This window comes from Anolis carolinensis, chromosome 4 (genome assembly GCF_035594765.1).
Source record: "Anolis carolinensis isolate JA03-04 chromosome 4, rAnoCar3.1.pri, whole genome shotgun sequence".
Classification (NCBI taxonomy): Eukaryota; Metazoa; Chordata; class Lepidosauria; order Squamata; family Dactyloidae; genus Anolis; species Anolis carolinensis.
Window position 1 is genome coordinate 255,905,160 of NC_085844.1, and position 26,216 is coordinate 255,931,375.

Below are 26,216 nucleotides of genomic sequence, written 5' to 3' on the forward strand. Positions count from 1 at the left end.
TTAGGGGAAATGATCAGAACAATCGTGGTGCACCAAACCCATCTCCCTGTCTTTTTCAGGGTTCCTCATTTCATATATTATATCTGGCCCCATCCCCGCATGAGAATGGCTTTGGAGAGATCTGCTACCCGTCCCCTTGTGTCTGCAACCATAAATCTGCCACATTTCTGCACAGCATTTTCTGCATAGAAAGCTTCCTATAATACTCACTTGCAATATTTTGTCTACAATAAATAAATCATGTTGCAAAAGGCATGATCTCAGCCTTTCCTTTGTTGTTGTCTTATCACACTCTCGACAGACATTGCAAATTAAAAGTGTTTCCATTCCAGGGTGAGAAGCCTAAAGCCTCTGTTTATGTCACAGGTATGTGAAAAGCAAACGACAGAAATATAAAAATTCAGTAAATGCATAATGCAATAGTAGGATGTTTCTTTCCAGGTGATCATGCTGTGTCAGTAAACAAAAATGAAGAAATAACAACAAGTAATAGGAAATGGGCTATTAAAATGCCATCCTCCTGGAGAAACCGGGTGTGATTTTAAGGAGCAATTAAAGAAGGCCATTCAAGAATGAGTTCGCATCACTCATCCCTCCAACACATTGAGACTAAAAGTGCAAAAATGTGCGCAGGAAGCTGTCAATTAAAAACACAGTAAGATTCAGAGGCCTTTCTAGAGCTTTGACAGCCGGTATTCATCTGGCTGGTTCTGCACTTTTATTTGAAAATGTACAATAGGTTTGTGCGCGGAATTCGTTTCCTCTGTTTCATTCGGTACATTCGATACTTCGGGACCACATCCGTTATGAAAACCTGCCCGACACGAAAGCAAGTGGGAGCTGATCTCGGCTCCTCCTCCCCTCTTCAGCATCACAGTTGAATTTTTTTGATTTTCCTTTCTTTTCCTGATTCTTTTTATTTAGTGGGATTGACTGGGAGTTGGGAACCGGAGGGACGGTGGGTGGGGTGCATGCATGTGCTTTTGGGGGCTGGGAGCATCACCCTTTTACTTTAGCTTCTTTTTCTCCTTCCCTTCCTCTCCTTCAGAAAATACTTGTTAACTAAGTGTTACTTCTAAACGATAATAATAATAATTATGAATAATAGTAATCCTAGCAATAAGTCTCCACCAATTTAACATAGTTTTGTGGGCACAAAAACAAAGTTTCTGGAGTAAAAAAAACTACAGTACTTTCAAAGTAAGGGCTACACAATTGCGAAGTAAGATAATATTTTATTTTTATTATTATTATTCATTATTATTCAGAGGCAGGATGGTCATCTGTCAGCGGTGCTTTGATTGTGCTTTTGCTACATGGTTGGACTGGATGGCCCTTGGGGTTTTGCTCATCTCTATCCAGATAACTGGAGCCTCCGGTGGCCTAGGGGATAAAAGACTTGAAGGTTGGGTTGCTGACCTGAAAGCTGCCAGGTTCGAATCCCACCCGAGGAGAGCGCGGATGAGCTCCCTCTGTCAGCTCCAGCTCCATGTGGGGACATGAGAGAAGCCTCCCTCTCAGAAGGATGGTAAAACATCAAAACATCCGGGCGTCCCCTGGGCAACGTCCTTGCAGACGGCCAATTCTCTCACTCCAGAAGCAACTCCGGTTGCTCCTGACACGAAAAAAATTTGCAAAAGTCACTTGCCAACCAGCTTAGGAACTGCCTGAAAAGATAACACTTTGCAACACTTGTTTAACCCCAAGATACCTCTACCCGGCACTTGAGGTCTACGTCATGTGATAGACACAGTAGGGTGCCATTTCGTAAGTGGGTGTCTCAGAAGTATTTAATGACTGTGATGACGTGGTGAGTGAGGGCTCGAAAATGAGAGGTGACAGTATTTCCCAAAAGCCCATTTCCTTGAAGCTAACCTCTGTCGGATGCCCCTTCATGTTTGGCTCACAGAGTCGGGCCTTTGGACCTATCATGGCAGACGGTGAAAGCTGATCTTTCTAACTTGTGGCAAAAGGAAAGGGACGTGGGATCTAACAGTAGGTTAACTTCCACTTGCAGGAGTATCCTGGACTCTTCCTTGTCGAACAGACCGTGAATCCGGATGCTGATGGCTCAGAGGATCAGGAGCCTTCTTTGAGGGAGATGGCCTCTTCCTGCGGGCACACAGCTGAGTCCGGGGGGTGATGGGGGTCAGGAAGGAGGAGCCACTGGGGCCCCTTCCAGCCCACCCACATCCACTTTGCCCTTTTCGGGTCTGAGTGTCAGGTACGTTTGCTGGCAACACGGGAGGTCCCTGGGCAAGCGTGGCCTTCAGCGCTGGCCGCTGGCTCTCTGGAGGCACCTCTGGCGGCACTCCTTGCGCTTCTGGAAGTTGTTCTTGTTCCCGAGGCACCCGCCAAAGGTGAACCGCTTGCAGGACTTGGTGGCCCCGTCGAAATACCACCTCTGGAGTTTGGCGCCACAGGGACCGGCCTCAGGAGGCAGCTGGCAAAGGTCTGGGAGAAGAGGGGAGCACAGGGAGGTCAGTGACCACTTGCAAAGGCAGGACAAGGGTGGTCAGTCTGGGAAAGAAGTCTTCCCATGCAAAAAGGAGAGGGTGGCCTTGGACCCCTCTGATCTGCGCTAATAGGAGTCCCAGTCCTTTCTTCCCTGCTCCACTGACCCTTTCCTCACCCAGAAGGAGCACCCAAAGGCCATCCAGTCCAGCCCACATCTGCCACCCTCCAAACCTTCCCAACAGATGGCCACTTGACCTCTGCTTAAAAACTCCCAGGCAAAAGAAGATCTCACTGCCCAACAGCTCTAACCATCAGGAAGTTCTCCCCAACATTTAGGTGGATTCTCTTTTAATATGGATTGAATCCATTAACATTTAACGGCACACATTTGCAGTTTTATGGCTTGGAAAACTCAGGGCTGGGGCCCAAGAGCTGCTTTGTGTCTCATTCACAGACCCAAGAGACAACACGGGCCATCCAGTCCAACTCCCTTTTGTAGGAAAAGCACAAAGTACCCCTGGCAGATGGCCATCCAGCCTCTGCTTAAAAGCCTCCAAAGGAGCTTCCACCACATGCAACTCCTACTAGAACTACTACTACTGACATTTGGAAAGCTATGAGCAGAAGGGAGCCTGCCCCCCCCATTCTTCACCCTGGTCCCCATCCTCCTGTGGGCAAGATCTCTCTCTCCCCCACCCACCCCGTCTCCCCTCCCACCTCACCTTTGACCGGGTCGGAGCAGCGCAAGGCGCATCCATAGGAGCAGCACTTCTGGGCTCCAGGGCAGCCGCCGTCGTGGATGCAGTGCGTCAGGCACTCGGTGGTGAAGCCTGTGGGACTCGGGGGGCAGAACCCGGCCTTTTCTGCAACACAGGGAAACTCAAAGGTCAGGGAGTCCCAGGCTGCAGAGATCATCCAGCCCTATTCCCTTCTCAGACCCCGACACTCAGACCCCTGACACTCAGACCCCTGACACTCAGACCCCTGACAATCAGACCCCTGACACTCAGACCCCTGACACTCAGACCCCTGACACTCAGACCCCTGACAATCAGACCTCTGACAATCAGACTCCAACAATCAGACCCCCGACACTCAGACCCCTGACACTCAGACCCCGACACTCTGACCCCTGACACTCAGACCCCTGACACTCAGACCCCTGACACTCAGACCCCTGACACTCAGACCTCTGACACTCAGACCTCTGACAATCAGACCTCTGACAATCAGACTCCAACAATCAGACCCCCGACACTCAGACCCCTGACACTCAGACCCCGACACTCTGACCCCTGACACTCAGACCCCTGACACTCAGACCCCTGACACTCAGACCCCTGACAATCAGACCCCTGACACTCAGACCCCTGACACTCAGACCCCTGACACTCAGACCCCTGACAATCAGACCTCTGACAATCAGACTCCAACAATCAGACCCCCGACACTCAGACCCCTGACACTCAGACCCCGACACTCTGACCCCTGACACTCAGACCCCTGACACTCAGACCCCTGACACTCAGACCCCTGACACTCAGACCTCTGACACTCAGACCTCTGACAATCAGACCTCTGACAATCAGACTCCAACAATCAGATCCCCGACGCTCAGATCCCCGACACTCAGACCTCTGACACTCAGACCCCGACACTCTGGCCCCTGACACTCAGACCCCTGACACTCAGACCCCTGACACTCAGACCTCTGGCACTCAGACTCCCGACACTTAGACCTCTGACACTCAGACCCCTGACACTCTGACCCCTGACACTCAGAGTCCTGACACCCAGACCTCTGGCACTCAGACTCCTGACACTCAGACCTCTGACACTCAGACCTCTAAGTATCGGGGGTCTGAGTGTCGGGGTCTGAGTGTCAGGGGTTTGAGTGTCGGGGTCTGAGTGTCGGGGGTCTGAGTCCTGGGGGTCTGAGTGTCGGAGGTCTTCCCTTTCATGCTGTGACCAAGAAGACTGCTGCATGCTGGCGTTCCCTCAGCGTCCCACCGGCAACATTGCCACCGCCACCCTCTCCCTCCCTCTCTCCCTCCTTCCCTCACTCACTGATCTTGGCACAGTGGCGCCGGCATTCCTCCACGGTGTGAAACCGGTTCAGGTTCCAGGGACACCCTCGGGAGAGGAAGGGCTCGCAGGCCTTGGAGGAGCCATTGAAGAAGAAGCGGGGCTTGGGCTCCCCGCAGTGGTCCTTCTCCCTGGGGAAGTGGCCACAGGGGTCCTGGACTGGAAGACGGAAGCAGAGAGACAGGGGTGAGAAGGGACCCCAGAGAAGGCCATCTAGCCCACCCCCTGGTGTTGTCAATTAGTTAAATTAGCCTCCCCACATAAAGTGGTACCTAAATTTTCAACTCGACTGTATTTCAATCTGCTTAGGTCAACAGTGAGCTAGGCTATTAATGGTCAGGGGCTCAATCCAACCCGAGCTTCACTCTCATGACCTCGGTCAGAAGTGATTTATTGCAGCTGGCTCCTAACCAGCTGTGCCACAACCCAGCCCATTGTGCAAGAAGGTCATTTGTTCTTCTGGCACCAGTTGCAACATTTTATCTCTGCTGCCAATTCTTAGGCATATCAGAATAGCACGGTGCCCTTTGCAGAAATGAAATGGACCAAAAACACCTTAGCGATGTGCACTCCGTCCTCTGTATTTGTGGATTCGGCATCCAGGGATCTGACCACTGATGGTATGAAAATATGGCCAGGCTGTGGTCATGAGACCAAAGCCCGGGTTGGGTTGAGCTCTCGACCATTAATAGCCTAGCTTGCTGTTGACCTAAGCAGCTTGAAAGATAGTTGCATCTGTCAAGTAGAAAATTTAGTTACCGCTTTATGTGGGGAGGCTAATTTAACCAATTTACGACACGATAAAACCTTCCAGTAGTGCGTGGAAAGGAATGAGGAAGTACTACCATCAAGGACTCGGTGTCACTAGTGGACAATGAAGCAGCAGCTCCTCCTGTGGCCGGTATCGAGCATACCCTCATGAAGCCAGAAGCTGGAAAATATTAAATTGCCTCCACGTCTGTCTGTCTATATGTCGTATGTCGTAAGACATAGAATGTTTGCCATTTATATGTGTAATGTGATCCGCCCTGAGTCCCCTCTGGGGTGAGAAAGAAGGACAGAATATAAACACTGTAAATATTATTTTTGAAAAGAAATTCCCTGGAGCAAACCATACTTTTTTCCATTTGAAATGCAGAGCACCATTTGAATACATACATGTGCAGTGAACCAGCACACGTGGCATCTACCCATCGCATGGGAAATATATAGAACCGCAGCGTTGGAAGAGACCACCAAAGGTCACCCAGTCCAACCCCCTTCTTTCTGCCAGGCAGGGAGACACATCCCAATTGTTGGGAAATCACCCTGGACTACTCAAGTCTAGATGTAGTTACATAGATGATAGAGTTAGATGGAGGGAATCCTTTCCCTGTTTCCAAAGCATGCCTAGACAGGCTTTACTGTGTTTCACTCTATCCTGTTCACGTCACATCCCTTACTTTGAAGTTAGTGGAAATGTGAATCTCCAGGGACACTAACTTCCCATTGGTCAGAATGTCTTTTATGGCCCCAGTAAACTGCACCATGAGGTTGGAACCATTTAGGTTCTCTCTTCTCCTTTGTTCTTCAAGCTAACAACACGTCCTGCCATCTCTCCTGGCAACAAACATTTAGATGTTTGTTGTTTTTCCTTAGAAACCAGTCTAGAGTAGACTAGACAGCTCCCAAGCCTTTCTATTTACAATGAAGTTCCTTTTACCTGAATAAATACTTTTTGAACTTTTACTGAGACTCTGCAGTCCATTGCCATCCTAAATGGTCAAAGGCTTCTCTTGCTTGCCCCGTGTACGTAACTGTTGGATTTGAAAGCTTTTGCTTTTGCTACTCTGCTGATTTTTGGTGGAATCTCCCCCAGAGAGGGTTAAGTTGAGTCTAACCGCCCAAAGATGACCACAACACCAATCCCTCCCGACAGAGAGCCTTCAGCCTCTGCTTGAACACCTCCAGAGAAGGAAGGCAACTCCAGGGTCTCCAAGGCAGAGCAACATCAGCCTCCCTCCTGCCCGCTTTCCCCTCCCAGTCCTTTAAAATGCCTGTCCTGCTGACCAGTCTCATATCTAAGCCTTTCCTTCCGCCAAAGATTTCGTGTTCTAAGAGCTTATTCATTCTGGCGGCTCTTGCAGAGGCTGCTGTGGGAAAGCAAGGCATGTGTGGCTCCAAGGCGGATTTGCAGAGAAATCATGTGAGAACAAGGCGTTCCTGGAAAAGGCTTTGCGGTTCCATCTGCAGGAAAATGACGGCTGGAGGAGGATGCCAAGAACGAACCACAGGATTCCTCAAACTGGAAGGGACCCCCAAAGGCCATCCAGTCCAACTCCCTTCAGCCAGGCAGGAAGACACCATCCAAGCCCTCCGGACAGAGGACTTGAACTTTTTTCAAGCCTCCAGGGAAGAAAGAGTCTCCACTGGACTTCAGGGTTGGACTTCCTATAGTTGGAAGGGGAACCCAAAGGACACCCAGTCCAACCCCTTCTGCCAGGCTGGAAGGCACAATCTACTCTCTCCTGACAGAGGGCCATCCGGCATCTGCTTAAAGGCCTCCAGAGGAAGAAAGAGGCTCCAGGCACATTTACTCAGGAATATGTCCCTTCTTGTGCAATGAGACTTACTCCTTGGAAACTTTCCCCAGGTGAGAGCATCCTGGCTCCTCACAAATCCTCAAATTGGGGTCACTTTTGCCATTGGGGATGAAAGGCACAGGCTGAGTTCTGTTGCGAATCACCAGAAAGCCCAGCCGATATTTCTCTTATGCAGATTATTGCCTGGCCATAATCACATTCCTGATGCCAAGGAAGGGCCGGGGTCCACCAGATCATTTTTGGCTGGGCATTTCAAGTATCGTAGCCATGCACATTTCTTTCAGGGCATTTCATTATTATATGGTATTATATCCTGTTTCTATTTCTTGATTGAGATGCAAAGTGGTTTTGCACGCCAACTTTCCCTCAGCCGTGGCCTCCTGTGAATCTCCCGCCCAGCTCCCAGAGAAGGCTAAAGGTCTTGCAAAACTACAACTCCCAGGATCCCATATCATTGAGTCATGGTAGTTAAAGAGGGGGTCAAACTGCATTAATTCTGTCCTGCAGAGGCAGATCCAAAGACAAATCAATGGAAAGTATAGCAAATTAGGCCTGGACTCTTCTAAGAAGTGAAGAGGACTCTGCTGAGGCTGTTGTACTTTGGCCGCATCATGAGAAAAAATGCTTGGAAAACTGGAAGGTGTTGGGATTCATCCTGGACTACTCAAGTCTAAATGTATTCAGATAGATGATAGACTTAGACTGAGGGAATCCTTTCCCCGTTTCCAAAGCCTGCCTAGATAGGCTTCACCATTGTTTCCTGCTTCCCGTCCTGTTTAGGCCAGCCCACCCTTTGATGTTTCTAGAAATATGATCTCTCCTAGGGCTTTGACGTAACTTCCCCAATTTGGTCCTTTGGAATGTTTATGGCCCTAGAGAAGAAGCGACCCACGAGGCTGGTCGCCATTCCTTCTTCCTGCTTTGTTCCAGAGAGGACGCACCTCTGTCCTCTAATAGCCAAGCTGTAGCTTATCTAGACCTTTGTTATTTTGATCCGTCTGTGTGTATTAGAACAGGAAAGATTAGCTAGTTAGGTCCTAACCTTTTCTATCCATCAATGGATTTCTTTTTACCTCAATAAATGCTTTTAAACTTTAAAGCTAATTTTGCAACCCTTTGCCTTCCTGATGACATAGAGGCCTTCCAAACTCACACCCAAGTAAGTCTCACGCTGCTGCAGTTCTTTGCTATTTTAATGGGAAATTACCTCATTAAAGAAGGTGATTAGAGCTTAACGGCTTTTCCATTCCCAACAGGAAGAGATTCAGCCAAGGAAGGCACAGGTTTACAAGAGCTCAACAGGGAAGTCAATGGTAAGAAGATCCAGAGGTCTGTCGCTCACGGGGTGGCCGTCAACCGAAGCCGACTTGAGGATGGTCACCCTCCAAAGTAGTCTAGCTCTGTATGCACACAGCCACAGATGCACACACACGGCTCTTCTCTTTGTTGTGAAGTTCACACGAGCGTGCCCCTGGGGGGGGGGGGAGCAACCCCTGCCTCCAAGAAAGGTCAGCAGTGCCTCAACCCCTGAGAGCAACACGGAGAGGAGGCTGCAGGCGCTGCTCTCTTTCGCATCACACACTCCTAGGCTTTGACACTACATCAACCACCGAGGCTGTCCTTTACAGAATCCCAGTATTTGCCATTTGGGAGCTTCTTGGCAGGGAATTGAAAATATCTCTTTAAACTATACGTCCCAGTATTACCCTGTGACAGTCCAAAGTGCAGCATGAATGGGGTCCCAGAACAAACCCACTCTCCCCAGAAGCAAAAGGCAGAAGATTTGTGCCTCCGGTGAACATAGAATCACAGAATCCTAGTGTTGTGTGATGTCTCATGGGCCATGTAGTCCCGTTCCTAGTACTATTGGGGCGGACGAAGAGGAAAACTTGGGTTTCCCACTGATTCAGCCAGAATCGGAGCCCCTGCACCTGCAGGATGTTTGCCCTCAAGAAGTCAGCCAAACAAGCCTTGGGCAGAATTCTCCCCCGTTTTCTCGTAAGGATAATTATAATAGAGATAGAGGCGCTAGGGAGGCGAATCGCCAAAGCGCCAGAATCGCTGCCAGACAATTAGCTGATTAAGTTGCTTCCCTTGGGAAATTCTAAGGAGTTATGCATCTGGACACAGCTTGGGTTTCACTTTTAGTTCTCCAGGGAAAGTGTTCTTCTGGCGGGAAATGAGACCCTATTTAGGTGTTTTGCCGCAAAGGAAACTTTGCGGAGTCAACTCGTCAGCTTGAGGAGTGAGATCGTGTGTGGACTACGCAACTCCAGTTCCTTGTTTCCAGGACCAAGTTCCAAGCCTGCCTTGTTCCCCGGACCTCGCCACGGACCTTGTTCTTGCTTCTTGTTGCCTCGTATCAAGTCTTGTTTGCCAAGAATCTAGTTTGTTTCCAGCCTTGTTGTCAAGTTTCTATGGACTAAAGGACCTTGTCTTCTCCCCACACTTGCTTAGCAAGTGTGTGTTTTGGTTATTGGATTATAACTTTGGACCTTAATATCTTATATTGGACATTATTTTCCTGGACTATAATTGACCTTTCCTGAAAGGTCTATTTCTGAACTTTATTCTCCACTTGTTTTTATTGACTTTATATATTCCCTTAATAAAGATATTAGATAGATTCTGGTCTCTGCGCATGGTTATTGGTGCTCCGCAGTCTGGGTCCTGACAAGTTGGAAGAGACCTGGTGGGCCACCCAGTCCAACCCCATTCTGTTAAGAAGCAGGAAAATTGCCTTCAAAGCCCCCCCCCCCCCACAGATGGCCACCCAGTCTCTGCTTAAAAGCCTCCAAAGAAGGAGCCTCCACCACACTCTGCAGCAGGGAGTTCCCCTGCTGAACAGCTTTCTCTCTCACACAGTCAGGAAGTTCTTCCTGATGTTCAGGTGGAATAGTCTTTGTTTCCTGTAGTTTGAAGCCGTTGCTCCACTGCGTTCTAGTCTCCAGGGCAGCAGAAAGGAAGCCCCCTCCCTCCCCGCTAGGACTTCCTTCCCCTCCCCTCTTGATCCATGGCCTCCTCTCTCTCAGCCTCCTGTTCTGCAGGCTAAACATGACCAGCTCTTTCAGCCGCTCCTCGTTGGGATTCTTGTTCTCCAGACCCTTGATCCTTTGAGTCGCCCTCTTCCTCTGGACACATTCCGGCTTAGAGTCAGCATCTCCCTTCAGTCGTGGTGCCCAGAATGGGACACAGTGTGATTCCAGGTAAAGTGGTCTGACCAAGGCGGAAGAGAAGAGATCAGGAGCATGACTTCCCTGGATCCAGAGGGGCCTGGGCTGTGGCGCAGGCTGGTGAGCAGCCAGCTGCAACAAATCACTCTGACCAAGAGGTCATGAGTTCGAGGCCAGCTTGGAGCCTGCGTTTGTCTCTGTCTTTGTTCTATGTTAAGGCATTGAATGTGTTGCCTTATATGTGTAATGTGATCCACCCTGAATCCCCTTCGGGGTGAGAAAGAAGGGCGGAATATAAATACTGTAAATTAATAATAATAATAATAATAATAATAATAATAATAATAATAACTTTATTTTTATACCCTGCCTCTATCTCCCCAAAGGGGACCCAGGGCGACTTACATGGGGCCAAGCCCAAATAAAAACAATAGCAATATAATATTATTATTATTAATAATAATAATAATAATAATAATAATAATAATAACTTTATTTTTATACCCTGCCTCTATCTCCCCAAAGGGGACTCAGGGCGGCTTACATGGGGCCAAGCCCAAATAAAAACAATAGCAATATAATAATAATAATAATAATAACTTTATTTTTATACCCTGCCTCTATCTCCCCAAAGGGGACTCAGGGCGGCTTACATGGGGCCAAGCCCGAATAAAAACAATAGCAATATAATATTAATAATAATAATAATAATAACTTTATATTTATACCCTGCCTCTATCTCCCCGAAGGGGACTCAGGGCGGCTTACATGGGGCCAAGCCCAAATAAAACAAAAGCAATATAATAATAATAATAATAATAATAATAATAATAATAATAATAACTTTATTTTTATACCCTGCCTCTATCTCCCCAAAGGGGACTCAGGGCGGCTTACATGGGGCCAAGCCCAAATAAAAACAATAGCAATATAATATTAATAATAATAATAATAATAATAATAATAACTTTATTTTTATACCCTGCCTCTATCTCCCCAAAGGGGACTCAGGGCGACTTACATGGGGCCAAGCCCAAATAAAAACAATAGCAATATAATATTAATAATAATAATAATAATAATAATAATAATAACTTTATATTTATACCCTGCCTCTATCTCCCCAAAGGGGACTCAGGGCGACTTACATGGGGCCAAGCCCAAATAAAAACAATAGCAATATAATATTAATAATAATAATAATAATAATAATAATAATAATAACTTTATTTTTATACCCCGCCTCTATCTCCCCAAAGGGGACTCAGGGCGGCTTACATGGGGCCAAGCCCAAATAAAAACAATAGCAATATAATATTAATAATAATAATAATAATAACTTTATTTTTATACCCTGCCTCTATCTCCCCAAAGGGGACTCAGGGCGGCTTACATGGGGCCAAGCCCAAATAAAAACAATAGCAATATAATATTAATATTAATAATAATAATAATAATAATAATAATAATAATAATAATAATAACTTTATTTTTATACCCTGCCTCTATCTCCCCAAAGGGGACTCAGGGCGGCTTACATGGGGCCAAGCCCAAATAAAAACAATAGCAATATAATATTAATAATAATAATAATAATAACTTTATTTTTATACCCCGCCTCTATCTCCCCAAAGGGGACTCAGGGCGGCTTACATGGGGCCAAGCCCAAATAAAAACAATAGCAATATAATATTAATAATAATAATAATAATAACTTTATTTTTATACCCCGCCTCTATCTCCCCAAAGGGGACTCAGGGCGGCTTACATGGGGCCAAGCCCAAATAAAAACAATAGCAATATAATATTAATAATAATAATAATAATAACTTTATTTTTATACCCTGCCTCTATCTCCCCAAAGGGGACTCAGGGCGGCTTACATGGGGCCAAGCCCAAATAAAAACAATAGCAATATAATATTAATATTAATAATAATAATAATAATAATAATAATAATAACTTTATTTTTATACCCTGCCTCTATCTCCCCAAAGGGGACTCAGGGCGGCTTACATGGGGCCAAGCCCAAATAAAAACAATAGCAATATAATATTAATAATAATAATAATAATAACTTTATTTTTATACCCCGCCTCTATCTCCCCAAAGGGGACTCAGGGCGGCTTACATGGGGCCAAGCCCAAATAAAAACAATAGCAATATAATATTAATAATAATAATAATAATAATGATAATAACTTTATTTTTATACCCTGCCTCTATCTCCCCAAAGGGGACTCAGGGCGGCTTACATGGGGCAAGCCCAAATAAAAACAATAGCAATATAATATTAATAATAATAATAATAATAATAATAATAATAATAATAACTTTATATTTATACCCTGCCTCTATCTCCCCAAAGGGGACTCAGGGCGGCTTACATGGGGCCAAGCCCAAATAAAAACAATAGCAATATAATATTAATATTAATAATAATAATAATAATAATAATAATAATAATAACTTTATTTTTATACCCTGCCTCTATCTCCCCAAAGGGGACTCAGGGCGGCTTACATGGGGCCAAGCCCAAATAAAAACAATAGCAATATAATATTAATAATAATAATAATAATAATAACTTTATTTTTATACCCCGCCTCTATCTCCCCAAAGGGGACTCAGGGCGGCTTACATGGGGCCAAGCCCAAATAAAAACAATAGCAATATAATATTAATAATAATAATAATAATAACTTTATTTTTATACCCCGCCTCTATCTCCCCAAAGGGGACTCAGGGCGGCTTACATGGGGCCAAGCCCAAATAAAAACAATAGCAATATAATATTAATAATAATAATAATAATAACTTTATTTTTATACCCTGCCTCTATCTCCCCAAAGGGGACTCAGGGCGGCTTACATGGGGCCAAGCCCAAATAAAAACAATAGCAATATAATATTAATATTAATAATAATAATAATAATAATAATAATAACAACTTTATTTTTATACCCTGCCTCTATCTCCCCAAAGGGGACTCAGGGCGGCTTACATGGGGCCAAGCCCAAATAAAAACAATAGCAATATAATATTAATAATAATAATAATAATAACTTTATTTTTATACCCCGCCTCTATCTCCCCAAAGGGGACTCAGGGCGGCTTACATGGGGCCAAGCCCAAATAAAAACAATAGCAATATAATATTAATAATAATAATAATAATAATGATAATAACTTTATTTTTATACCCTGCCTCTATCTCCCCAAAGGGGACTCAGGGCGGCTTACATGGGGCCAAGCCCAAATAAAAACAATAGCAATATAATATTAATAATAATAATAATAATAATAATAATAATAATAACTTTATATTTATACCCTGCCTCTATCTCCCCAAAGGGGACTCAGGGCGGCTTACATGGGGCCAAGCCCAAATAAAAACAATAGCAATATAATATTAATAATAATAATAATAATAATAATAATAATAATAACTTTATTTTTATACCCTGCCTCTATCTCCCCAAAGGGGACTCAGGGCGGCTTACATGGGGCCAAGCCCAAATAAAAACAATAGCAATATAATATTAATAATAATAATAATAATAATAATAATAATAATAACTTTATATTTATACCCTGCCTCTATCTCTCCAAAGGGGACTCAGGGCGGCTTACATGGGGCCAAGCCTGAATAAAAACAATAGCAATATAATATTAATAATAATAATAATAATAATAATAATAATAATAATAATAACTTTATTTTTATACCCTGCCTCTATCTCCCCAAAGGGGACTCAGGGCGACTTACATGGGGCCAAGCCCAAATAAAAACAATAGCAATATAATATTAATAATAATTATTATAATAATAATAATAACTTTATTTTTATACCCTGCCTCTATCTCCCCAAAGGGGACTCAGGACGGCTTACATGGGGCCAAGCCCAAATAAAAACAATAGCAATATAATATTAATAATAATAATAATAATAATAATAATAACTTTATTTTTATACCCTGCCTCTATCTCCCCAAAGGGGACTCAGGGCGGCTTACATGGGGCTAAGCCTGAATAAAAACAATACCAATATAAAACACAACAATAGACAAGAGACATGCACAATTATAAAAATTTAAACATTAGCCAGTAAAAACAAATGTCAAGAGCTAATAAAAACATGGATTAAAATGGAGAGGTTGTAAAAGTAGACTGGGTAAAGTGCAGCATATAAATATTGTAAACACGAGGTGACTGATAAAGTGCTGCAAATTCTTGGAAGTGCCCATTGGGATGGGAATAGACCCTGTGCAAATAAATGAATAAATAAATAAATAAGAGGTCCTCCTCTTGATGCAGGCCAAGATCCCATGGTTTTTTTGAGCTGCCGCATGGTCTTCCTGGCCCCTGTCCCCCTTGCTCCCCACGAGGACTCCGAGATCTTTTCCACGCGTCCTGCTGAGGAGCCAGGCATCGTCTCCCATTCCGCCTCTTTGCCTTTTCCTTTTTTTCTACCTAAGTGCATTTGCCCCGGTTGCGCTCCATTGTGTTAGCTTTGGCTCATCTCTCATTTTGTTAGTTTTACCCCACCCCATTCCCTCTATGGGGGACCCAGAGGGTGGGTTTCATCAGGAGCCCAAACAAGGCTTCCTTTCAGCCTGAGCGGTGGATCCCCGCGCTCATCCCTCTTCCCGTTCATCGTGCCAAGAGTGACACTTCATGACTCTTGGCAATGGGAGAGCAAGGTGTGCCGGTTCAGAAGGACCCCCAGGGAAGTTTCCTTTGGCTCAGGAGAGAGAGCACTTGAGGCCTTTGACGTCAGAGGGAGTCCAGGGAGGGTGAGTGAGTCTCTCTCTGCTGAGTCTCTGCTACAAGGAGGACTCTGGCAAACAAACTAGTAAAATGTGGGCTAGACAAAACTACGGTTAGGTGGATCTGTAATTGGCTAAGCGAACGAACCCAAAGGGTGATTCTCACCAATGCGTCATCTTCATCTTGGAAAGAAGTGACGAGTGGAGTGCCATCAGCAGGGCTCCGTCCTGGGCCCGGTTCTGTTCAACATCTTTATTAACGACTTAGACGAAGGGTTAGAAGGCACGATCATCAAGTTTGCAGACGACACCAAACTGGGAGGGAGAGCCATCACTCCAGAAGACAGGAGCAGAATTCAAAACGATCTTGACAGACTAGAGAGATGATTGGCCGAAACTCACAAAATGAAGTTCAACAGGGACCAATGCAAGATACTTCACTTCGGCAGAAAAAATGGAAATCAAAGATACAGAATGGGGGACACCTGGCTAGACAACAGTGTGTGCGAAAAAGACCTTGGAGTCCTCGTGGAGAGGAAGGTGAACATGAGCCAGGAATGTGATGCGGCTGCTAAGAAAGCCAATGGGATTCTGTCCTGCATCAAGAGGGGAATAGCGTCTAGATCCAGGGAAGTCCTGCTCCCCCTTATTCTATTCTGCCTTGGTCAGACCACACCTGGAATCACACTGTGTCCAATTTTGGGCACCGCAGATGAAGGGAGATGTTGACAAGCTGGAAAGCGTCCAGAGGAGGGCGACTAAAATGATGAAGGGTCTGGAGAACAAGCCCTATGAGGAGCGGCTTAAAGAGCTGGGCATGTTTAGCCTGCAGAAGAGAAGGCTGAGAGGAGACATGATGAGAGCCATGTACAAATACGTGAGGGGAAGTCATAGGGAAGAGGGAGGGGGCTTCCTTTCTGCTGCCCTGCAGACTAGGACTCAAGGGAACAATGGCTTCAAACTACAGGAAAGGAGATTCCACCTGAACATCAGGAAGAACTTCCTCACTGTGAGAAGGGCTGTTCACCAGTGGAACTCTCTTCCCTGGACTGTGGTGGAGGCTCCTTCTTTGGAAGCTTTTAAGCAGAGGCTGGATGGCCATCTGTCGGGGGTGCTTTGAATGCGATTTCCTGCTTCTTAGCAGGGGGTTGGACTGGATGGCCCATGTGGTCTTTTCCAACTCTACTATTCTATGATTCTATGATTCTATCTATGACTCAAGGTGCCTGACTCACCGGCCTCCTCTCAGAGGGAGTGGTGGGCTCCCAGGCCCATAGGCTCTGATACGCAGCACACCGGGGCTTTGGGGCTGAAGTCGGACAGAGACCTGCCCACCCCCTCCTTGAGTGCCACACTGAAGCAGAAGAAAGGAAATGTAGTGATCAGGGACGGGTGAAGTGACAGCAGCCCCCATAAAAGGGGTCTTAGAATCTTGGAAGAGACCCCATGGGCCATCTAGTCCAACCCCCTTCTGCCATCCAGGAAAAGCACTATCAAAGCACCCCTGACCTGAGAAGACCTCAAGCTGAACACGAGTCAGTGATGTGATGCGGCAGCTACAAAGGCCAGTGCCATTCTATGCCCAGATTGAGGTATCAATAGTCCCACTCTCTTCTTCTGCTTTGGTCAGACCACCCTTGGAAGAATAACCTAACACCAAGTCCAGTTCTGGGCAAAGCCATTCAAGAAGGAGGTGGGCAAGGTGGAAAGTGTCCAGATGGTCAGTGGTCTGGAAATTATGACGGCGCCATGGATTCAAACTGCAGGCAGAGAGATTCCACCTGGATATTAGGAAGAACTTTCTGGCCATAAAAGGTGTTCAGCCATGGACTCCACGGCTGCCCAGGAGTCTGGCGGAGCCTCCTTCTCTGGGGGGTTTGGAGCAGAGGTGGGCTGTGCCTTCCTGCCTGGAAGAACGGGGTTGGGATGGATGGATGGCCTTCGGGAGTCCCTTGAACCACTAGTAAAATACAGACTGCCTGGATATTTGGTGGGCTATTTAAGCGGCTGAGGGGGAAAAGGAAAGGGCCTGAGGCTGTTAGGAATGGTGGGAGTTGCAGTCCAAAATACCTGGAGAGAAGGCTGAAGTTGGCCCATGCCTGTGCTAGCCCCAGCCAATTAGGTTTAATAATACATATCTAGTCTGAACCACAATCTGCTCCTGGTCTTCTTTTGGCAGAGATCGTGGAGCTTTTCCATCTTCTGCTTCTGTTATAAATCTGATTCCTACATTACCCATCAAGTGATGTCCACATATACAGTCACTTAAGCGGCTGAGGGGGGAAAGGAAAGGGCCTGAGACCAGGAATGGTGGAAGTTGAAGTCCAAAACACCCGGAGGGAGGTCCAAGTGTCACGTATGCAGCTAGCAAGCGTGCTGGGTCCCACTCAACACTTGCCAATCAAGTTTGCTAATGCACCCTTGACACTTGGTCAACATGCCATGGTTCTGTTGCTGAAGGCTTTCATGGCTGAAATAACTGTGTTGCTGTGAGCTTTTTGGGCTGTATGGCCATTTGCAGTTAACACATCCCAAACAGAGGATGCCTCCAGGCAACAACAGCCAAGCTACCTCTATGCGGATACCTTCACCGATTGACTTTGCAGACTTCATGGCTACTTATGCTATTCAAGCTTGCTAACTGCAACATCCACACTTGCTTTAAATAAATACGGGTTCTTTCTCCCTCCCACCCTGGACATTATTCCACAGATATATACAGTAGAGTCTCACTTATCCAACGTTCTGGATTATCCAAGGCATTTTTGTAGTCAATGTTTTCAATACATCGTGATATTTTGGTGCTAAATTCGTAAATACAGTAATTACTACATAGCATTACTGCGCATTGAACTACTTTTTCTGTCCAATTTGTTTTGGTGCTTAATTTGTAAAATCATAACCTAATTTGATGTTTAATAGGCTTTTCCTTAATCCCTCCTTACTATCCAACATATTCACTTATCCAACGTTCTGCCGGCCTGTTTATGTTGGATAAGTGAGACTCTACTATATATACACTCCACTTGCCTTACCTCCAACAGACCTCTGCACAAATCTCTGAAGATGCAGGCGAAACGCCAGGAGAGAATGCTACTGGAAGATGGCCATATAGCCCGAAAAACTCACAGCAACTCAGACAATGGTTCTTTCTTCCGTCCTCCACTCCTGGTCTCTGACTGTAATAATAATAATAATAATAAGAGGGGTCCTCTCACCTCTGCAGGACTTCCCCGTATACCATGAAGCTCCGTGGACAAGAAGTCTACAGAGGGATCCTCAAATGCAACCAAGGAACATAAAAGCCATGCAGACTCACTCAACCAGGGAAGTCAGCCAGAGCAGAGCAAGTGATGAACCAACCTGGACACAGGATATTATTATCTGTGAACACAGAAATGCTGGACCCCTGCAACACCTATCATGTCAGACTACACAGAGAAGCCACTGAAATACACAAGCAGGTGGACAATTCCAACAGAAAGGAGGAAACCATGGAAATGAACACAATCTGGCCACCAGCATTAAAGAAACTCAAGAATCAGAACAGTCAATAAGGAACAACACTCTGAAAACAGGGAAATTCCAGACAGCAAACAATTACGGCCAGCTAACACCTCCCAACAAAGGATTCCCCCAGAAAGGAAGGAGCCAGGCTTTAAAGCTGCAAGGCTATTCAATGCTTATCAAGGGGGGCAATGGCAACAGGCAAGAGTTCTTCCTCCCACCCTGGACATCATTCCACAGATATATAAACCCCACTTGCCTCGTTTCTAACAGACCTCACAACCTCTGGGGATGCCTGCCACAGATGTAGGCGAAACATCAGGAGAGAATGCTTCTGGAACATAGCCAGACAGCCAGGAAAAATCACAGATTCTGGCAATGAAAGCCTTCAACAACACATTACGACGATGACTACTACTATTATTATTATTGTTAAAGTAAAGGTTTATGCCGATGATACGTAAATAAAGAACAACACTCTGAAAACAGGGGAATTCCAGACAGGAAACAATCAGGATCAGGTAACACCTCCCAACAAAGGATTCCCCCAGGCAGGAAGCAGCCAGGCTTTGAAGCTGCAAGGCCACTCAATGCTTATCAAGCTGGCCAATTGCAACATTCCCACTTGCCTCCAACAGACAAGAGTTCTTTCTCCCACCCTGAACATTATTCCACAGATGTAAAAATCCCACTTGTTTAGTTCCAATAGACCTCACAACCTCTGAGGATGCCTGCCATAGATGTGGGCGAAACATCAGGAGAGAATGCTTCTGGAACATGGCCATAGCTGGGAAAACTCACAGCAACCTAACTTGAAACTGATGTCTCCCACCCTGAACATTCCACTGGTAGATATTTATGAATTTTATGAATTAGTCTCCTGTTTTAATATTGTATGTTTTTTGTATGCTTCTTGCCTATTTTAACGATTGTTTTATTGCTATTGATGTTTTACTGGTATAATTGTTTTATAGTCGTGTTACTGATATTGATTGTTTTATCGGGCTAGGCCCCATGTAAGCCGCCCCGAGTCCCTTTGAGGAGATAGGGCAGGGTATAAAAATAAAGTTATTATTATTATTATTGTTATTATTATTATTATTATTATTATTATTATTATTATTATTATTATTATTATTATATACTCCATCAGTTTTATCCCCATCAGATCCTTTGAAGATGTCAGTAGCCACAAATGGGCCCGGGCTGTGGCGCAGACTGGTGAGCAGCCTCTTGGTCAGAGTGATTTGTTGCAGCTGGCTGCAGCTGGCTGATCACCAGTCTGCGCCACAGCCAGCTGCAACAAATCACTCTGACCAAGAGGTCATGAGTCCGAGGCCAGGTCGGAGCCTGCATTTGTCTTGTCTTTGTTCTATGTCAAGGCATTGAATGTTTGCCTATATGTGTAATGTGATCCGCCCTGAGTCCCCTTCGGGGTGAGAAAGAAGGGCGGGATATAAATACTGTAAATAAATCAATACTGTAAATAAATAAATACATAAATAAATGCAGGTGGAACATCAGGAGTAAATGCTGCCTGAACACATTGGCCGCACAGCCTGGAAGCCACACAACAAACACCCCAGGGATTCCGGCTTGGTGTGAAAGCCTTTGACATTCCCGTGCCTCGAGGCCTGTCACAGCTCCAAGGGGTGTGGAAGTGTGTTCCTTCTGCAGTGCAGACGCACCCCCGGCCCCCTTTTTCCCAGCCCCAAGTGTGTCCCCAACTCTCCCCCCGAGACTCACATTGGCTGGAGGCGGAGGGCAGGTGGGCCCAGAGGGAGAGGGCTCCCAGCAGGGCGAAGAGCAAGAGGCCGGAGCTCATGGCGAGCCTGTCTGTCCTTCCTTCCTTCCTTCCTTCCTTCCTTCCTTTCTTCCTTCCTTCCTTCCTTCCTTCCTTCCTTCCTTCCTTCCTTCCTTCCTTCCTTCCTTCCTTCCTTCCTTCCTTCCTTCCTTCCCTGGAGGAGGCCGAGCGGCGTGTGGGGCCAGGGCAGGAGGGCTGCTCTCTATGTCCCTCTCTCTCTCTCCTCCCTGCGTTGGGTGGGGCTGCAGGGCCTGGCTGGCACCCGTCCAGCGGGTTTCCCTTGACGCCAAGGAGCAAGTCATCGGCCCCGGGCGACGGGGCAGGGCGCCCTCCGTGCCAGTGGGGCAGGCCCACCGTGTGTCACTCCTGGAGGGAGGCCAGCCGGACCGGCTTCTGCACAGGCACTAATTCTGCAATTAGTCACTCTGACCAGGAGGTCATGAGTTCGAGGCCCGCTCGGAGCCTATGTTTGTCTTGTCTTTGTTCTATGTTAAAAGGCATTGAATGTTTGCCTATATGTGTAATGTGATCCGCCCTGAGTCCCCGTCGGGGTGAGAAAGAAGGGCGGAATATGAATGCTGTAAATAAATAAATCTTGCTGGCTCATAATCTTGCTGCACAGGACCCCTCGAGGCCACCCAGTCCAGCCCCCTTCTGCCATGTAGGGATCTATCATCAAAGTGTTGTGAATGTTTAACCCTAAAAATGTTGGGAATCACCCTGGAGGACTCGAGATGGAGTCGGATAGATGATAGAGTTAGGTTGAGGGAATCCTTTCCCTGTTTCCAAAGCAGGCCTAGAAACGGTTCTGGCCCAATCTACTTGTCCGAACGTATCTCCTCCTAGGAGCCAGGAAGATCCCTGAGGTCATCTGGAGAGGCCCTGCTCTCGGTCCCGCCTGCCTCACAGGCACGGCTGGTGGGGACGAGGGACAGGGCCTTCCTTCTCGGTGGTGGCTCCCCACTCGGCTGTGGAACACCCTCCCCAGAGAAATACGGCAAGCCCCAACCCTTTTGAGTTTTAGAAAAGCCCTGAAAACATGGCTATGTGCCCAGGCTTTTGAAGATTAAACGATAATGACGACCCGGACTGATTTACGGCTACAGCACGAGGATTTTGGAGGAATGGATTTTAATCCTATGTTTTTATATTTTTTATATTGTTTTAATTGTTTTATTGGATTTTTATAGCTGTTTTAATTATGTATAGGCATCGAATTGTTGCCAATTTTGTACGCCGCCCTGAGTCCCTTCGGGTGAGAAGGGCGGGATATAAATGTTGGAAATAAATAAATAATAAATAAATAGACAGGCTTCACTGTGTTCCACTCTATCCTGTGTACGTCACATCCCTGACTTTGAAGTTAGTAGAAATGTGAATCTCCAGGGACACTAACTTCTCATTGGTCAGAATGTCTTTTATGGCCCCAATAAACTGGACCATGAGGTCGGAACCATTTTATTTATTTATTTATTTATTTATTTTTCAAACTTATATGCCGCCACTCCCCTAGGGCTCGGAGCGGCTTACAAGAACCGGCTAAAATCAACAATTTAAAAAACATCTTAAAAAACATCCTAAAAGCACCTTTTAAAACATCAACATCAATTTTGGTTCCCTCTTCTCCTTTTGTTCTTCTAGCTTAAGAAGAAGCATCTTGCTGTCTCTCCAGGCAAGATGTAACTATTTGGATGTTTCTTATTTTTCCTTAGAAACCAGTCTAGAGTAGACTAGACAGCTCCCAAGCCTTTCTATCTACAATTGAGTTCTTTTTACCTGAATAAATACTTTTTGAACTTTTATTGAGACTCTAAAGTCCATTGCAATCCTAAATGGTCAAAGGCTTCTCTTTGCTCACCCCGTGTAAGTAACTGTTGCATTTGAAAGCTTTGTTTTTGCTACTCTGCTGATTTTTGGTGGAATCTCCCCCAGAGAGGGTTAAATTGAGTCTAACCGCTCAGAGATTCCCACAACAAAAAATGCTCTCTGATCCATTTTCAGTGAGACAGAGCACACCAACCACTTTCAGGGAAAGAAGCAGGCACAAAGATGGGACCAGGACTGGGAAGGAGTCGCCTTGGTGGATGCCTTGTTGGATGATCTACAAAGAGAGAGATAGGCAGGGCGAGGGTGTCTCTGCTGGTTCTCCTGGACCTCTCAGTGGGTTTTGATACCATCAACCATGACATCCCTCTGGGCCACCTCTCCAAGATGGGCCTTGGGGGCATCCCCTTGTGTTGTGTTAATCTCTGAGCGGTTAGACTCAATTGAACCCTCTCTGGGGGAGATTCCACCAAAATGCAGCAGAGTAGCAAAAGCAAAAGCTTTCAAATGCAACAGTTACTTACACGGGGTGAGCAAAGAGAAGCCTTTGACCATTTAGGATTGCAATGGACTGCAGAGTCTCAGTAAAAGTTCAAAAAGTATTTATTCAGGTAAAAGGAACTTCATTGTAAATAGAAAGGCTTGGGAGCTGTCTAGTCTACTCTAGACTGGTTTCTAAGGGAAGATCAGAAAGGGAAAATAACAAACATCCAAATAGTTACATCTTGCCAGGAGAGATGGTGAGATGCTTCTTGTTAGCTTGAAGAACAAAGGAAGAAGAGAGAACCAAAATGGTTCCAACCTCATGGTCCAGTTTATTGGGGCCATAAAAGACATTCTGACCAATGGGAAGTTAGTGTCCCTGGAGATTCACATTTCTACTAACTTCAAAGTAAGGGATGTGACGTGAACAGGATAGAGTGAAACACAGTAAAGCCTGTCTAGGCATGCTTTGGAAACAGGGAAAGGATTCCCTCAACCTAACTCTATCATCTATCTGACTACATCTAGACTTGAGTCGTCCAGGGTGATTCCCAACACCTGGCAGGGGGTCCGGTCCTTCCTGGAGGGTCGGACCCAGATGATGGTGCTGGGGGACTCCTGTTCGACTCCCTGGCCGGTTGTCCATGGGGTCAATTCTGTCCAATTCTGTCTCCCATGCTGTTTAATATTCACATGAAACTGCTAGGAGAGATCATTCGGAGTTTTGGAGTTTGGTGTCAGATTTATGCAGATGACACCCATCTCTATGACTCCTTTCCACAGAAAGCCAAGGATGCCGCCCTGACCCTAAACTGGTGCCTTTGACCACCTTTGTTGCCCTTCTCTGGATACCTTCCAGCTGCTCCTTGAATGGCTTTGCCCATAGAGTTCAGTCCAAGTGAAAAGGTCTGGCCAAAGCAGAAGGAAGTGGGAGGGTGACTTCCCTCGATCCGGGCCCTAGACTCCATGGGACGCAGCCTAGAATCGCGCTGACTTTCTTAGCTGCTGCCTCAGACTGTGTGTTGGCTCATGTTCTTCTTGTGGTCCAGGAAGCCGCCTCAATCCCTCCAGCTCTGTGCCAGACAGCCTTAATCCCTCCGGATTGCAAAACATCCCTGCGGTCCAAAGAGTGCCTCACTCAAGTGTCCCTTGAGCTGCGCTTCTGTCTCTGGGGAGAAGCAGGAAAAACAGCCTCTCTGCCAGGAAGGCAGGCTGACGCACACAAGGAGGTTCTTGCAAGCTCACGCTCTTGGGGCTTTGGAGACGCCTGAGCCCCAGTTGAGAACAGCTTAGGTCAGGCTGAGGAGGCTCCAGAGACTGGGACACAATGGAGCCGTGGATTCATATGATTTCCCAAAATATCTAGAAGATCTTCCTGATGGTCAGAGCTGTTTAGCAGCGGAAGACGCTGTTTCCTTGGAGTCTGACAGAGACGCCCTCTCTGGAGGCTTTGGAGCAGAGTCTAGATGGCCATCTGTGGGGAGGGCTTTGATTGTATATAGTTTTATTTATTTATTTATTTATTTATTTATTTATTTACAGTATTTATATTCCGCCCTTCTTTCTCACCCCGAAGGGGACTCAGGGCGGATCACATGACACATATAGGCAAACATTCAATGCCTTTTAACATAGGACAAAGACAAACAACAACATAGCTCCGAGCGGGCCTCGAACTCATGACCTCCTGGTCAGAGTGATTCCTTGCAGTTAATTGCAGCTGGCTTGCTCTCCTGCCTGCGCCACAGCCTGGGCCTCCTACCTACCAGCCCACTCGAGCCCTGAGATCCTCAGGAGAGGCCTTCCTCTCGGTCCCACCACCGTCACAAGTAGGGCTGGTGGGGACGAGAGAGAGAGAGAGAGGGCCTTTTCGGTGGTTGCCCCGTGGCTCTGGACTCCCTCCCCAGAGAGGGGCGTGTGCTTGGCCCCCGTGTTACTGGCCTTTTGCTCCCAGGTCAAAACCTTTCTTTGGAGGCAGGCCTTCCCCAACAACCTTTAACCTTTAACAGTCTAGCAAGGCTCACACAATCAAAGACTTGGAGCTTCCAGATTTTTCCGTACTGTGTTTTAAGGATACCTTAGTGGCCTGAAGCCCAGGGATTTTATTATTATTTATTATTTACAGTATTTATATTCTGCCCTTCTCACTCAGGGCGGATTACAATAAACAGATATATGGCAAACATTCAATGCCAACAGACAAACAACATACAGTATAGACAGACACAGAGGCATTTAACATTTTTCCAGCTTCATGATTCCGGCCACGGGGGAGCTGTTGCTTCACCGTCCACTAGTGGCTGTACTTCCTCATTTCTTTCCTCGTGTTTTGCTGGCAGTTTTATGGTGTTGTAAATTAGTTAAATTAGCCTTCCCGCATAAAGCGTACCTAAATTTCCTTACTTGACAGATGCAACTGTCTTTCGGGGCTGCATAGGTCAACAGCAAGCCGGGCTATTTAATGGTCGGGGGCTTAACCTGACCCGGGCTTCGAACTCATGACCTCTCGGTCAGTAGTGATTTATTGCAGCTGGTTACTAGGCCAGCTGCGCCACAGCCCGATAATAATCATTATCATTATTTTTAATGATAATGATAATTGTTGTTATTTATTATGCTTATTTTATTTGGCTACTGTAATATGTTTTATAATGTGTTGGTTTGTTCTTTGTTTGCTTCTGTCAGGGGGACGTTGTTGTGGTTTTGTATTATGAAAATTGTGTTTATACAGTTGTTTGCCGCTTTAAGTCCCATCCATGGGAGAAAAGCAAGATAAAAATAAACAAATAAATAAATAATATCCACCTACCTGGCAGAAGAGGGTTGGACTGGATGTCCTTTGGGGGTCCCTTCTTACTCCAGGATTCTAAAGTGATACCAAATCATGTTGTAGTGCAGATACAGCATTATAGTGCAAAAAGGCCATTTCACTGATGCACTCATAGAATCCTAGAGTTGGAAGAGACCTGGTGGGCCATCCAGTCCAACCCCCTTCTGCCAAGAAGCAGGAAAATCGCGTTCAAAGCACCCCCGACAGATGGCCATCCAGCCTCTGCTTCAAAGCCTCTAAAGAAGGAGATTCCACCAAGGAGAACAAGCCTGCTCCCTCCACCCTATGACTTTTCCTCATGTATTTCATTTATCCATCACGTCTCCTCTCCGCCTTCTCTTCTGCAGGCTAAACAGGTCCAGCTCTTTCAGCCGCTCCTCATAGGGCTTGTTCTCCAGCAGTGGAACTCTAAAAATATTTTTATTAAAAGGTAGGAAAAGAGAAATAAAGACTTAACTAAGCCTTAAATCCACTTGATACCGAATTTATGGCACCAAATTTGAGGGCATTTGGGCCTTGAATGTATCCTTTCCTCCCACTGGTGAAGCTATTTCAGTAACAGAAGCTTTGGTGCCACTTCTGGGCCACCTTCAGCCCAATTTCAGGGCGAAATATGGAGTTGGATTCAAACGGCGAAGATGCCCAAGTCTGCTCAGTTCCCAAGCCACACTCTCTCAGCCTCAAGGGAAGCGAGGACAAGC

General features: G+C 46.1%; 1 protein-coding gene across 1 annotated transcript; it reads right to left on the reverse strand.

Annotated features, from left to right (window-relative positions):
- Nucleotides 1-667: 667 nt before the first annotated feature.
- On the reverse strand, nt 668-20,678 carry LOC103281694 (BPTI/Kunitz domain-containing protein). Its single transcript, XM_008123771.3, has 4 exons — nt 20,321-20,678; nt 4,525-4,701; nt 3,180-3,320; nt 668-2,454 (listed from the first exon to the last, which is right to left on the reverse strand). The coding sequence occupies exons 1-4, from the start codon at nt 20,397-20,399 to the stop codon at nt 2,270-2,272; spliced, it is 582 nt and encodes a 193-aa protein (XP_008121978.1). The 5' UTR covers nt 20,400-20,678; the 3' UTR covers nt 668-2,269.
- Between the last annotated feature and the right edge of the window lie 5,538 nt (nt 20,679-26,216).